We start from the raw sequence: 12,575 nt of genomic DNA on the forward strand, positions 1-12,575 counted from the left end.
GACCAAAAGGAAATTTAGAAGGAAGTACAGACAAGCAATGTATGGAATTTATTATATATTTCTTTTTTAAAAAAGCAAGTCTTTTGAAATTAAGATTCAATTTCATATATAATCCTCTTGTTTTGTGTTCTATGTATATGGAAATGCTTTTTTTTGCGGGGTGGGGGAGAGAGGTGTTTAAGTTCAGATTTTGAAAAAGAAAATTTTGACAACAAAAATTATGGAAGGTAGGAACAAATAGACCAAGCTATTTATTTATTTTTCTCGTAAGGTAAATAATTTGTTTTCACATATTTTAGCTTAACAAAGACAAGATGACTAACTCTTTGGAACAAAAATAAGCAACTCAATGTGCTCTCCCTACTCCCCCCCACTAAGGTGTGTTAAGGAATGTTTTTATCCAGTTTTTCACTTTGAAAGTCATCATGAAAAATGGAGTACAGGACTCAGAACAACCATGAGAGCATATGTTCTATGTTTATAAAGATGACAACATAAAAGGCCCAGGGCTATTCATTGTACTACCTTTCTCTAAGATCAGACGCACTGACAATCATACCCTACCAAACTAGGATCACTTTGTGGCATTTTCTGACAAGTTCAAGAAGAGTCAGTTTGGTATTTAACATAAAAATTTTAAGTCATCACAAAAACACATTTAATTATTTTAAATACACTGATGAATAAAACATAGAAAGGTATAAAATTGAAGCATATGTTATGAACATATTTTAAAGTAAGATCTGAAGTTTAATTTTTACAAAAATTGATACCATTAAAATCATTGTGATTATTTTCCATGTGCTCATTCAACAACTAATAAAATATTATAAAAATATAGAGAAAATAGATTCTAGATTTAAGATGTCTAGGTATGCTACCAGCCATGTAGCTTTTAAAAACTTGATTTAAATCACTAAAAAAATAAGTTTTGTTTCCTTAAAAACACTTCATTGGTTTGCTATTTTTAATATAATATGGGTATTCATGATTTTGCAATACTTAAAATACAAAAATGACAATGCCTATACTTTTGGCTTCTTGTTTGGTGGGTCCTGTAGACTAAACTTTGGAATTTCACATGAAGATGCATATGGAATCCTCTTTGAAGATACCTTCTTGCCAATTGTTTCAATCTAAAAAAGAAGGCAGATAAAGAATTACTGGAAAATACAACTTGTAACTGTTGAAACTACAGTGATAAAAGTCACATAAGTTAGTGAATGTAAGAGGGAAAAAAATTAAATATTTAATTTTTCTTAAGTGCAAAATAAGCTTCTCAAATTGTCTGGGTTGATATAAGTGAAGAACTCATTTATTCTGTGCTCACTCAATGTTTCTGGACCAAATCCAAGTTTTATTTTTCCTATATGGACACATACGCAAGCATCTCTCTCAAACAAACATCTGTACCTCCTAATAAAAAAGAAGAAATTTTTACAACTACTGTTTTAGTTCCATGTGAAAAAAATTAAGAAAGTCAACATATAAGATACTTTTCAGTTTAAATGCTCTTTCATAATTCACCTTCATTAAGCCTATTCCTAAAAACATCCACAAGGATGTTCAAGAAATGAAGATCCTCTCTTCTAACAACAAATTACATTTTTCACCAGCTGCTGAGCCCAGCCTCATCTCCCTCTTTAAAAATGAGGTACCCCGGGGGGCAGCTAGATGGCGCAGTGGTAAAGCACCGGCCTTGGATTCAGGAGTACCTGAGTTCAAATCTGGCCTCGGACACTTGACACTTACTAGCTGTGTGACCCTGGGCAAGTCACTTAACCCCCATTGCCCCGCAAAAATAAAATAAAATAAAATAAATAAAATAAAATAAAAATGAGGTACCCAAATCTCAGGAAAAATCCCTGATGAATAGCAGATGTGAAGTAACATTTATAAGAACCTTACCTTTTTTTTTTTTTTAGTGAGACAATTGGGGTTAAGTGACTTGCCCAGGGTCACACAGCTAGTAAGTGTTAAGTGTCTGAGGCTGGATTTGAATTCAGGTACTCCTGACTCCAGGGCCGATGCTCTATCCACTGCGCCACCTAGCTGCCCCTAAGAACCTTACCTTTAACAATAATGGTAGAAGGAACAACTAGATAGCTAGCTATATCTCTAGCCCCTATCTCCCTCTTGACTTCATGTCCCATATTGCCACTTGACTAAATCCTTACCAGTGCCTAGCATAGAACTGAACATGGTGAAATATACAAGGATGCTTTCTAACTCAAAGAGACCCTTTAGTCACTGGATGCCCAGGCTCTGTAGTGGTGGCTTGGATGGTAGCTATCTATTGCCCATAAGGGAAGTGGATGATGGCAATCAGCACCCAAGAAGGCTGGAAAAAAGTGTTTTCTCAACTACCACCAAACCTCTACCCTCACCTCCTTAATTACGGAAGGGGAAGTAATGACCTGAAATAATTGGGAATTGTGGTCTCCTTAGGAATATGATTATATCATGCTTTATAGCTTAATGAGTGATTTTCTATCCAAGGTATTCCAAACGTCTTAGTGTAGTGTTAAGCTACTGAGGCTTTTGGGAGACCTTGGATATTAGGCACTAGAGTGTTGCGAAAAGGACAGCAGATGTGGAGACAGGAACCCTGGGTTACAACTTAGCTCTGAGGCTTACTACCAAAGTCATCAGGGCATAGAGCTCTGTAGAAGGAAGAAGAACAGATAGGGCAGCAGGTCTGCTACCTGGAGCATGAGATGGAGCAAATGACTTAGAAGAACCTTAGAGTCCTCATTTCAAAAAAGAGAAGGAAGTTGGACTCACTTCTAAACATCCTTTCCAGTTTCTAAATTCTGTGATCTCCTCTAAGCCTGATAAGTTCCCTTCTGTGTAAAGGGGGGGGGGGGGGGAGAATACTGTTAGATTAAAAACAAGGCAGTTTAAGTGCCTTATACAATTTTTTAAATGTTTTATACAATTTAACATGCCATGTTAGTGTAAGTTATTTTTAATCTGCAGGTGAGAAAATAGACTGTGTTAGATGAGAGCAGAGGCATCTGCTCTAGTGACCCACAGGCCTCATGTTGTCCACAACACTCCCACGTGCAGCCTGACCGGATAAAATGGAATCGGAAAATGTTTAACAAAATCAAATACAATAAACACAGGGCAGCTAGGTGGCACGTGGATAGAGCACACCGCTCTGGAGTCAGAGTACCTGAATCAAATCCGGCCTCAGACACATATCTCAACTTACGAGCTGTGTGACCCTGGGCAAGTCACTAACCCCAACTGCCTCACTAAAAACAAAACAAAACAAACAAACAAAAAATTAAAAAAAAAAAAACAATAAACACAGATTGTATTAACGAGTTTTCAAAGTCAATGTGAGACCTACAGGGCTCAACTTGTATGGTCTTAGTGGCCCCTGTTTCTTTGTGAGTTCGGCACCCTTTGGACTCTAGGGATCTCTAAAGAAATACTTAAGTATTAATAGTCTATGAGTCAACGTCTCATCCAAGTTTTAAATAGCTATGAAGTGATGGAAACCTGAATTAATAAACCCCAGATCTTGGGACTCACTAGTCCTATGTGCCTGCCACTCACACAGCCACCTACCAGCTACACAAGCAACACTGACTTCATTTTAGCTCTTGTTAAATTTAACCAAGGATTGAAATCTCTTGCAAAACCACAAGCAATACTCCCTGAAAAAACTGACACTGAGCCTCTGTGCTGCTAAACCTGGATAAGGAAAAATGTTTTAAAGAGTAAAAAAATCCTAAATCCCAGAAAGCTTCCCCTGAAAATAATCAAGATCAAGATTACCCTGGAGAGCCAATTGGTTTTGTAATTCATTGGGGAAAGGTCATTCAAGGACACGCCGACCATCAAAGATAAAGGCTGGCTTCAGCATTTTTTTGTGAATACGTTCATAATCCAATTCTGGGATCCTGTAAACCCCAAAGGAAAGCATTAATATATAGAGTGGCCCCATTGCAACTTCATTAGTATTAGAGCCACCTCCATGTTTTTGCTTGTTAAGTTGCCATCATCTCACCTTAAACATATCCCATTCAGTACAAATGACAACAGCATGGGCTCCATCACATGCTTCATATGGATCCTTTGTAATGGTCACCAGTCGTGGACACTGAAAAACATGAGAAAAATAGCTTTTTTTTTCCCCTTGTTTTTTGAAAAGTAGCTTTAAGAAGGGAGAAGGAAGTTCCTTGAAATTATCAAGGTGATCTTAACCCATGCTTAGTAGATGCTTAAATAAGCGTTTGTTGACTAATAATTTTTTTTTCCTTGCAGGGCAGTGGGGGTTAAGTGACTTGCCCAGGGTCACACAGCTAGTAAGTGTCAAGCGTCTAAGGCCAGATTTGAACTCAGGTACTCCTGAATCCAGGGCTGGTGCTTTATCTACTGCGCCACCTAGCTGCCCCCAACTAATAAAATTTTTATCCTGTGTGAAATGATACTTTTTTGGTAAGCACTTAAATTGCAAGCTCAAATTATAACCCTTTCCAATTTCAGGATTCATTATATTATAAATTGTTTTGGTTTTAATGAAAAAGTTAACTGTGATTCAAAAGCTCTCCAATACTTAGGAATTTAATTTATTAAATTCCCCACTTATGGAAAGAACTAAGTAGGCTATCAAAGGAATTTCCAGAGGAAAATAAATGTGATCTTGAACAGACCCCACAAAGTGTTCATTGCTGAGAATCAAAGACTCACCTTGGTCATCCTTTGAAACACCAGGATGGGAGAGATCCACAACTATTTGTTCCCTTGGTACTTTAGGATCATAAATATGGAGGTGTGCTCCTTCATCCATCAAATATTTGCTTATGTAGATACTAGAGGATTCTCTGAAGAAAAAACACCAAAAGTCAGTTAATAGCTATCTGCAATAGCAGCTCTTTAAATGAACTAGTTTTAATCTGAAAATTAACCTAATCAATGCTGTTATGGATCTATAACCAAAATATACTGTACAAACTACCATTCACACAAGTCATAAAATATAAGCACTAGATACAAAAAAAGAATTCAAAATATTATTGAGAACATAACGTATGAGGTTCTAATTCAGATGTAAAGGCATACTGAGCCACATAGCCTGATTATTTTTATTTTATTTATTTATTTATTTATTGGAGGGGCGGGGGGGGGGGGGGCCATGAGTGTTAAGTGACTTGCCCAGGGTCACACAGCTAGTAAGTGTCAAGTGTCTGAGGCCATATTTGAACTCAGGTCCTCCTGAATCCAGGGCCAGTGCCTTATCCACTGCGCCACCTAGCTGCTCCCCTGATTCTTTTTAAAGAGTCAGATTATTTTCAAAAAGGAACACGATTTTAATGAACAGATACCTTGTGTCTCCAGTGTCTTTTTTGAATGCAAATCCCAAAATAGCTATCTTCTTATCAGTGACTGTATTAAACAGACTGTCTATAATCCGGGAAGCAAATCTTCTTCTCTGGTAGTCATTCATGTCTATTACCTACAATTATATGCATAATTACAATAAAAATGATTATGACTCATTACACATTATAGTTGAGACTGTTTTAAATGTTATAAAGTTAGTCTTATGAACAAACACCTCAAATTAATTAACTTCCTCTGTTTTGGGGCTCAAATCCTGCCTTGGTCACTTATCACCTAACCTTTCTGGGTTCCAGTTTCTTCCTGGTTCCACTTACTTCACTCTGCATCAGTTCATACATGTCTTCCCAAATTTCTCTGAATCCATTCTTTTTCTCATTTCTTGAGGCACAAAAATATGCCATTACTTTCATATGCAAAAATTTACTTAGCCATTCTGCAAATGATAGGCACTCTCTTAGTTTCCAGTTTATTTGCTACAACAAAAAGTGTTGCTAAGAATCATTTTTACACATGGGTTTTTTCCTGCTTTTGTGGATCTCTTCTGGGTACATGCCTAGTACTATTAGTAGTATTACTTGGTAGAAAATGCAATGCACAGTTTAGTTACTTTTTGGCTCTCTCATACCCTTCGCTATCCTCACTATTTCAATCTCTCGTTTCTCTACCTTCACGTATCTCTCTTCACCATCCTTCCTGCATCTATCAAAATAATCTTCTCAGTGCAGAGGTGATCGAATCATTTCCCTGTTCAAAAGATTCCAGTAGCTTTCCAATTCTTACTTGATAAAATAGAAACAGCCCATTTCATGCAAACTATCCCGTAACTAAACTGCATTCTCTCTACTCTGTATTTTACCTGGTGAAATCCTTCCTTGATTTTTCTAGCTGAAAAATCCTCCTATTTCCTATAGTACTTTCTCTAGTGTTGCCCACCACCAACCTGTCAGTCAGTGTCTGGGCACACAGTATGCATATACTTGTCTCTAAATGGAATCATTTACTTGATTACTAGAAGAGAGTTGTTTTTGCTAAATGTGCTAAACTTCTAAGACAATTCCCATAGACTTGAAGATTTGAGAAATGAGGCTAAGTTCTAAGGAGACTCAGATATCTCTCCTATGTTGTACTGCAAGGACCAATCCAGGATACCAAATGAACTGCAATTGCTGAGGTCTGCAAGATTGGATGAGACTATTTGGAAAAAATTCCAGACTGAAGTGTGTGTGTGTGTGTGTGTGTGTGTGTGTGTATGCTGAGGAATTAAAAAAGAAAAGTGTCAAGATTCAAGGGGGAAAAAAAATTTCCCCTCATGATTCCTCAGTGACTAATTAGGTTCACAATCCTTGAACTCATTCATTCCCTGTTTAGAAACAAAACAAAATAATAGTGATAGTAATACTCTCATTTATAAAGGGATCTACAGTTTAAAAAGCACTTTCCCTATAACTGTGAGAGGCAGGCATGGAGAGTATCATGACCTCATTTTGTAAATTGAAGAAATTCAGTGATGGTAGGAGGAGGGGACTTGCATGACTGCAAGTGTCAGAGCCAGGACTCATATTCTGACTATAATGATCAATCCTCTTTCCATTACCCAAGGTGCTTCTCTAAACACAAGTAAAATGACTTCTGGCTGAACTACATAAATAATTTTGTGCAAACCCAGTCACAAATACACACACACACACACAGGAGTTTTTGACTTCGGGTACTTTTCATAATTAACTGCAACTAACCAATGCTTGGGGACAAGTTCAAGGATGGATGAACTGTCAAAAATTTTCCAACAGGGTTAACAAAAAGGTGCTACAACTTTAGAAGATAAATAAAGGGGCAGCTAGGTGGCAGAGTGGATAGAGCACCGGCCCTGGAGTCAGGAGTACCTGAGTTCAATCCGGCCTCAGACACTTAACACTTACTAGCTGTGTGACCCTGGGGCAAGTCACTTAACCCAACTGCCTCACTAAAAAAAAAAAAAAAAGAAGAAGATAAATAAGACTATATGACTCCTTATGAACACAACAACGTAGGCATTCTCATGAGGCACTTAATAGATCAAAACACACTTCAGAGTTGAAAGGTTTCAGGCCTTATGTGAGGCAGAATCACAGAGTTGTTAACCATCACATATGTTCATACCTGTTGCCAATAACGCGCCACTTCAGGCAAATTCAGAGCTTCACAGAGATAAACCAAATTTAAAACATCTTTCTGGAAACAGCTCCCACCAAAGCCTGATGAAAAAAAATAAATTCAAATTAAGAACCGAACAGTTTTACCTCAGAACAGATTCTAAACCAATAAATTCAACCTTGTAAATGAAATATATAGGATACAAGGTCATATCTGTAACAATATATTTGTTGCTGTTTTTTATTTTTTGGTGAGACAATTGGTGTTAAGTGACTTGCTCAGGGTCACATAGCTAGTATGTGTCAAGTGTCTGAGGTCAGATTTGAACTCAGGTCCTCCTGAATCCAGGGCCAGTCCTCTATCCACTGTGCCACCTAGCTGCCCTAACAATATATTTGAATAGGAATATTTTCTAGGTTTTATTTCTGCTACTCATAGGGCTAGCTGTTTGAAATTGGCTCTTTTTCTACTGCCTCTCATCTACGCAACAATTAACTTAGATACCTATACTAGAAATACAAGGAGGAAGAGGAATTACAGAGGAAGATAAATGGCATGGTTACCCAGAAATCCTTACGAGGTCACCAATGTCCTATGGTTTTAAGAATATTATTCTCGGGGCAGATAGGTGGCGCAGTGGATAGAGCACCGGCCCTGGAGTCAGGAGTACCTGAGTTCAAATCCGGCCTCAGACACTTAACACTTACTAGCTGTGTGACCCTGGGCAAGTCACTTAACCCCAATTGCCTCACCAAAAAAAAAAAAAAAAAAAGAACTTTAAGTCAAACAATTATGAACTTAAACTACTGGTCTACCTTTCAAAAAGTGTTCCACTACATCTTGTGAGAATATTTACTACTTACCAACAATGGCTTTCAAGAACTTATTTCCAATTCTTTGGTCCATCCCATGGCTGTTGCAACCTCTTCTACATCAGCTCCTGTTGCTTCACACAGGGCACTGATAGAGTTAATGCTGCTGATTCTCTGGCAAGAAAAGCATTTAGCTGCCTATAAAAGAAAAAAGAATGCTGTAAAACAAAAATGTTTTATAAAGTAATACACTGAGAGTATATTAGAGAAGAAAATCATAAAGGTTAAGGGTAATGTTGGAACGAAGCTAACTATGGAGTCAAATTCACTGGATCATCTTGGAGATGGGTTTGTGCTGGAAATGATTTTAGGTAAAAGGGAATAAAAAGGAACGACAAGCAAAGCAAGATGAAAGTCATCCCACAGCAGTCATCACTGTGATCTATTCCCAATTGCATTTTATGCTCCTATTTACAAATGTCTGGAACATTCGATATTTTGCAATTTAATATTCCTAGTGAAAATCATTTTGTAATACAAATCTATTCTTTTTTTTGCTAGGCAATTGGGGTTAAGTGACTTGCCCAGGGTCACACAGCTAGTAAGTGTTAAGTGTCTGAGGTCGGATTTGAACTCAGGTCCACCTGAATCCAGGGCCGGTGCTCTATCCACTGCACCACCTAGCTGCCCCTAATACAAATCTATTCTAAGGTAGAAGGAGGCTACATTCATAAATATTATCTTTTAATCATGTGCAGAAAGTTTCTGCGTAGTATTTCAGAATTTATTTTGAGAGGTCAATACATAGGACTAAATTTAATTTGACAGTTATTAAAAAAAAAAAAGGTACCAACCAATTTGGAAAGCTCTGAAGACCAAGTGTTGGTTGTAAGGATCTTTTCTTTGGGAACCCAGTGTTCGTAGACAGCAGACAGGGCACGGACAGCTTTCTGTCCCTCGGGGGTTTCGTCTCCACCAATCAGCACCCGGTCAGGGTTCTTTAGGTCCTTGATTGCTGTGCCCTCTGCTAAGAATTCCGGATTGGAGAGCACCTAAGGTCCCAATGAGGAGGGGAACAGTTTTCAAACTCAGATTTTATTTTATTATTAGCTTTAGTAACAGACTAGATTCACATGAGAATACCCAACCAATGTGTAAGATTTCCATTTCTCCTACCTGTAAGTTCAAATTGGGTTTTGTGTTTGCATCAAATATTCTCCGTATACTTTCTGCTGCCCTGACTGGGACAGTACTTTTCTCAGTCACAATTTTATACCCATTTGAGTTCTGTACAATCCCGTCTAGCACCACGGCTTCAATATACTTCAGATCAGCTGCCCGACCTTTTCCCATTCCGTAAGTTTTTGTTGGAGTGTTAACCTAATGAAAAAGTAAGAGTTTGAAAGAAAAAAGGCATCTTTGAAATGTTACTGATCTTTAAGAATGTTTCATAAATGCAGTAATTTCATTAACTAGTTAAGAAGGGAAAATATAGCTAGCAGTTACTTTATTTAGTAACTATATAAATCTTTATCAATTCAAATTCTATAAATATCTAACAATTCAAAGGAAATTTGTACTAATATTGCCTGTAACTAGTGACAGAATGGCTAAAAATTGCATGGGGTGGTAGAGAAAGAGCAAGTCAGCCTCAGATGACTAGATGAATTGATTATAGGACTAAAGTCCCTTCCGCTTTGACTTTCTGATGTCTCTTGCGAAGATGATCGGCTTATTAAAAGGAAGAACGAGAAAAACAGATCAAAACCTGTCACAGGGCTAAGAGTGAGCTCCTTACATCAGCTGGTTATTACTCAAAGTTTTTACATAGAACTAGAGTGTCATACATGTCCCATAGAAAAAGGAGAATACTTACAGATGATTAAACACAAGATCAGCTTTCTGTTGATGGCAGCATCAAGTATCAGTAGAAAAAAAGAGATTCTTCCCCCGACAAGATTCAACTACTTCTTTTAGTCCTGGCTGGGAGGGAGAGAAACAAAAGTTATAAGCAACATGCTTAACTAGTTATATGTAGTAGCGTAGCAGTGAAAATTCTAATTTCTTAAAAAGATTTTAGGGGGCAGCCTGATGGCACAGTAGGATAAAGTGCTGGCCCAGGATTCAGGAGGACCTGAGTTCAAATCAGGCCACAGACACTTGACACTTATTGTTTGTGGTGACCCTGGGCAAGTCACTAACCCTCATTGTCCCGCAAAAAAAAGAAAAGAAAGAAAGAAAAAAGCTTTAAGTTAATGCTAGGGGTTTTTTGGTTAAAATTAACACCTTGAAACCTTTTGTTTTCATATCATTAGTCATACCACCAGTCTCCTCCTTCCCCCCACCCTAGTCTTCTCTTTGTACTTTTTAAAAAATAAGTTTTCATTGATCTTTTGTTTTTTACATCATCAGAGTATGACTCACCCTCCCCTACCCAGAGAGCTATCTCACTGAGCAAATCATATTTTTTTTTTAAGTGAGGCAATTGGGGTTAAGTGACATGCCCAGGGTCACACAGCTAGTAAGTGTTAAGTGTCTGAGGCGGGATTGAACCCAGGTCCCTCCTGACTCCAGGGCCAGTGCTCTATCCACTGTGCCACCTAGCTGCCCTAGCAAATCGTATTTTAAAAAAATAATAATAAATAAAATGGAAAAAAAAACCCACAATAAAGCAATACATTGAAAAAGTCCCAGCCTTTCTTTTGTAAATAGTATTTCATTTTTTCCCCAATTATATGTAAAGATAGTTTTCAATTTTTGGGGGGGGTGGAGGCAGGGCAATGAGGGTTAAGTGACTTGCCCAGAGGGTCACACAACTTTTAAGTGTCAAGTGTCTGAGCTCGGATTTGAACTTAGGTACTCCTGAATCCAGGCTGGTGCTCTATCCACTGCGCCACCTAGCTGCACCTGAGTATGCAGTTTTATAGTCTTTTGGGGCATATTCCAAATTGTTTCCAGAAATGGTAGATCAATTCACAATGTCACCAACAATGTATTAGTGTTACAATTTTCCCACATCTCTCTAACATTGTCATTTTCCTTTTTGCCCTATTAGCCAATCTGGGTTGTTTAATTTACATTTTTCTAATCACAGTGATTTAGAGCATTTTTGTCATATGGGAATAGATAGCTTTGATTTCTCATCTAGAAAACTGCCTGTTCATAGCCTTGACCAGTTATCAATTGGGAAAGGACTTGTATTATTTTTTTCTTTTTTTAATAATAAAAGTATTTATTATTTTCTAGTACATGTAAAGATAATTTTTCAACATTTGTTTTCATGAGATTTTCAGTTCCAAATTTTTCTCCCTCTCCCCTTCCCTTCCCCGCTCCCCAAGACAGAAAGCAATCTGATATAGGTTTATATCTGTAGCAATCACATTAAACATATTTCTGCATTAATGACTTGTATTCTTAATTTTGACTCAGTTCTCTATATATTTGAGAAATGACAGCCTTCTCTTTCAACAAGGAAAAGCAAGCAACTCAAACAACTAAGACCTCAAACACATCTGATGATGAATGTACTGTCTGGCACCCAAGTCCCCCCATCCCTTCACTCCCAAATCTCTTCAAGGAGAGGAGGCAGATACATTTCATCTTGTCTTCTCAGGCTAAAACTGGTCATTATGATTATATATCTTAGGTTTTATTCTATTCATTATGTATTGATTTCCTGGTCCCATTTAACCATTTTGATATATTCGGTATGTATTGATTCCTTGGTCCAGATTTATTTCCAATAATCTGCTTAATTTTGTGAAAAAGAATAAATATCAAGCAAAGGTCATAAGCTTAATCAAATGTTTACATTGGAATTAAATCAGTATTTGCATAAGCTAACAAAAAATTAATAAGTAAAAATGAATTTTGCTCACAAAGATAAAAATAAACTTCCCTATAAAAAAGGACCATAGGTCACTTTAATGCTATGTCACTGTTTGCTATGTACCTGATTTTTTTCAGTCAGCTATTTTAAAAAAATTTTCCTCACATCAATGAAACTGTTCACAAGAATCAAAGTACTTCTAAGCCAACATTCGATTTTGCACTGTCATGATGAATGTTTTTTCCTCTAATAATTCAGGCCCTAAACATTGTTTATGAAACAATCATACTTATGCCCTCTTTTTTTTTTTTTTTTGGCGGGCAATGGGGTCAAGTGACTTGCCCAAGGTCACACAGCTAGTAAGTGTCAAGTGTCTGAGGCCAAATTTGAACTCAGGTCCTCCTGAATCCAGGGCCGGTTGTTCTATCCACTGTGCCATCTAG

General features: G+C 37.4%; 1 protein-coding gene across 1 annotated transcript; it reads right to left on the bottom strand.

Moving 5' to 3' along the window:
• Nucleotides 1-218: 218 nt before the first annotated feature.
• Nucleotides 219-9,677, bottom strand: UGDH (UDP-glucose 6-dehydrogenase). The gene is given in 11 exon segments (XM_043973148.1): nt 219-1,136; nt 2,162-2,172; nt 3,790-3,914; nt 4,029-4,107; nt 4,684-4,838; nt 5,340-5,470; nt 7,498-7,592; nt 8,355-8,402; nt 8,405-8,501; nt 9,158-9,355; nt 9,480-9,677. Coding segments are annotated over 11 exon segments (1,227 nt in total). The 5' UTR covers nt 9,657-9,677; the 3' UTR covers nt 219-1,025.
• Between the last annotated feature and the right edge of the window lie 2,898 nt (nt 9,678-12,575).

This window comes from Dromiciops gliroides, chromosome 6 (assembly GCF_019393635.1).
Source record: "Dromiciops gliroides isolate mDroGli1 chromosome 6, mDroGli1.pri, whole genome shotgun sequence".
Classification (NCBI taxonomy): Eukaryota; Metazoa; Chordata; class Mammalia; order Microbiotheria; family Microbiotheriidae; genus Dromiciops; species Dromiciops gliroides.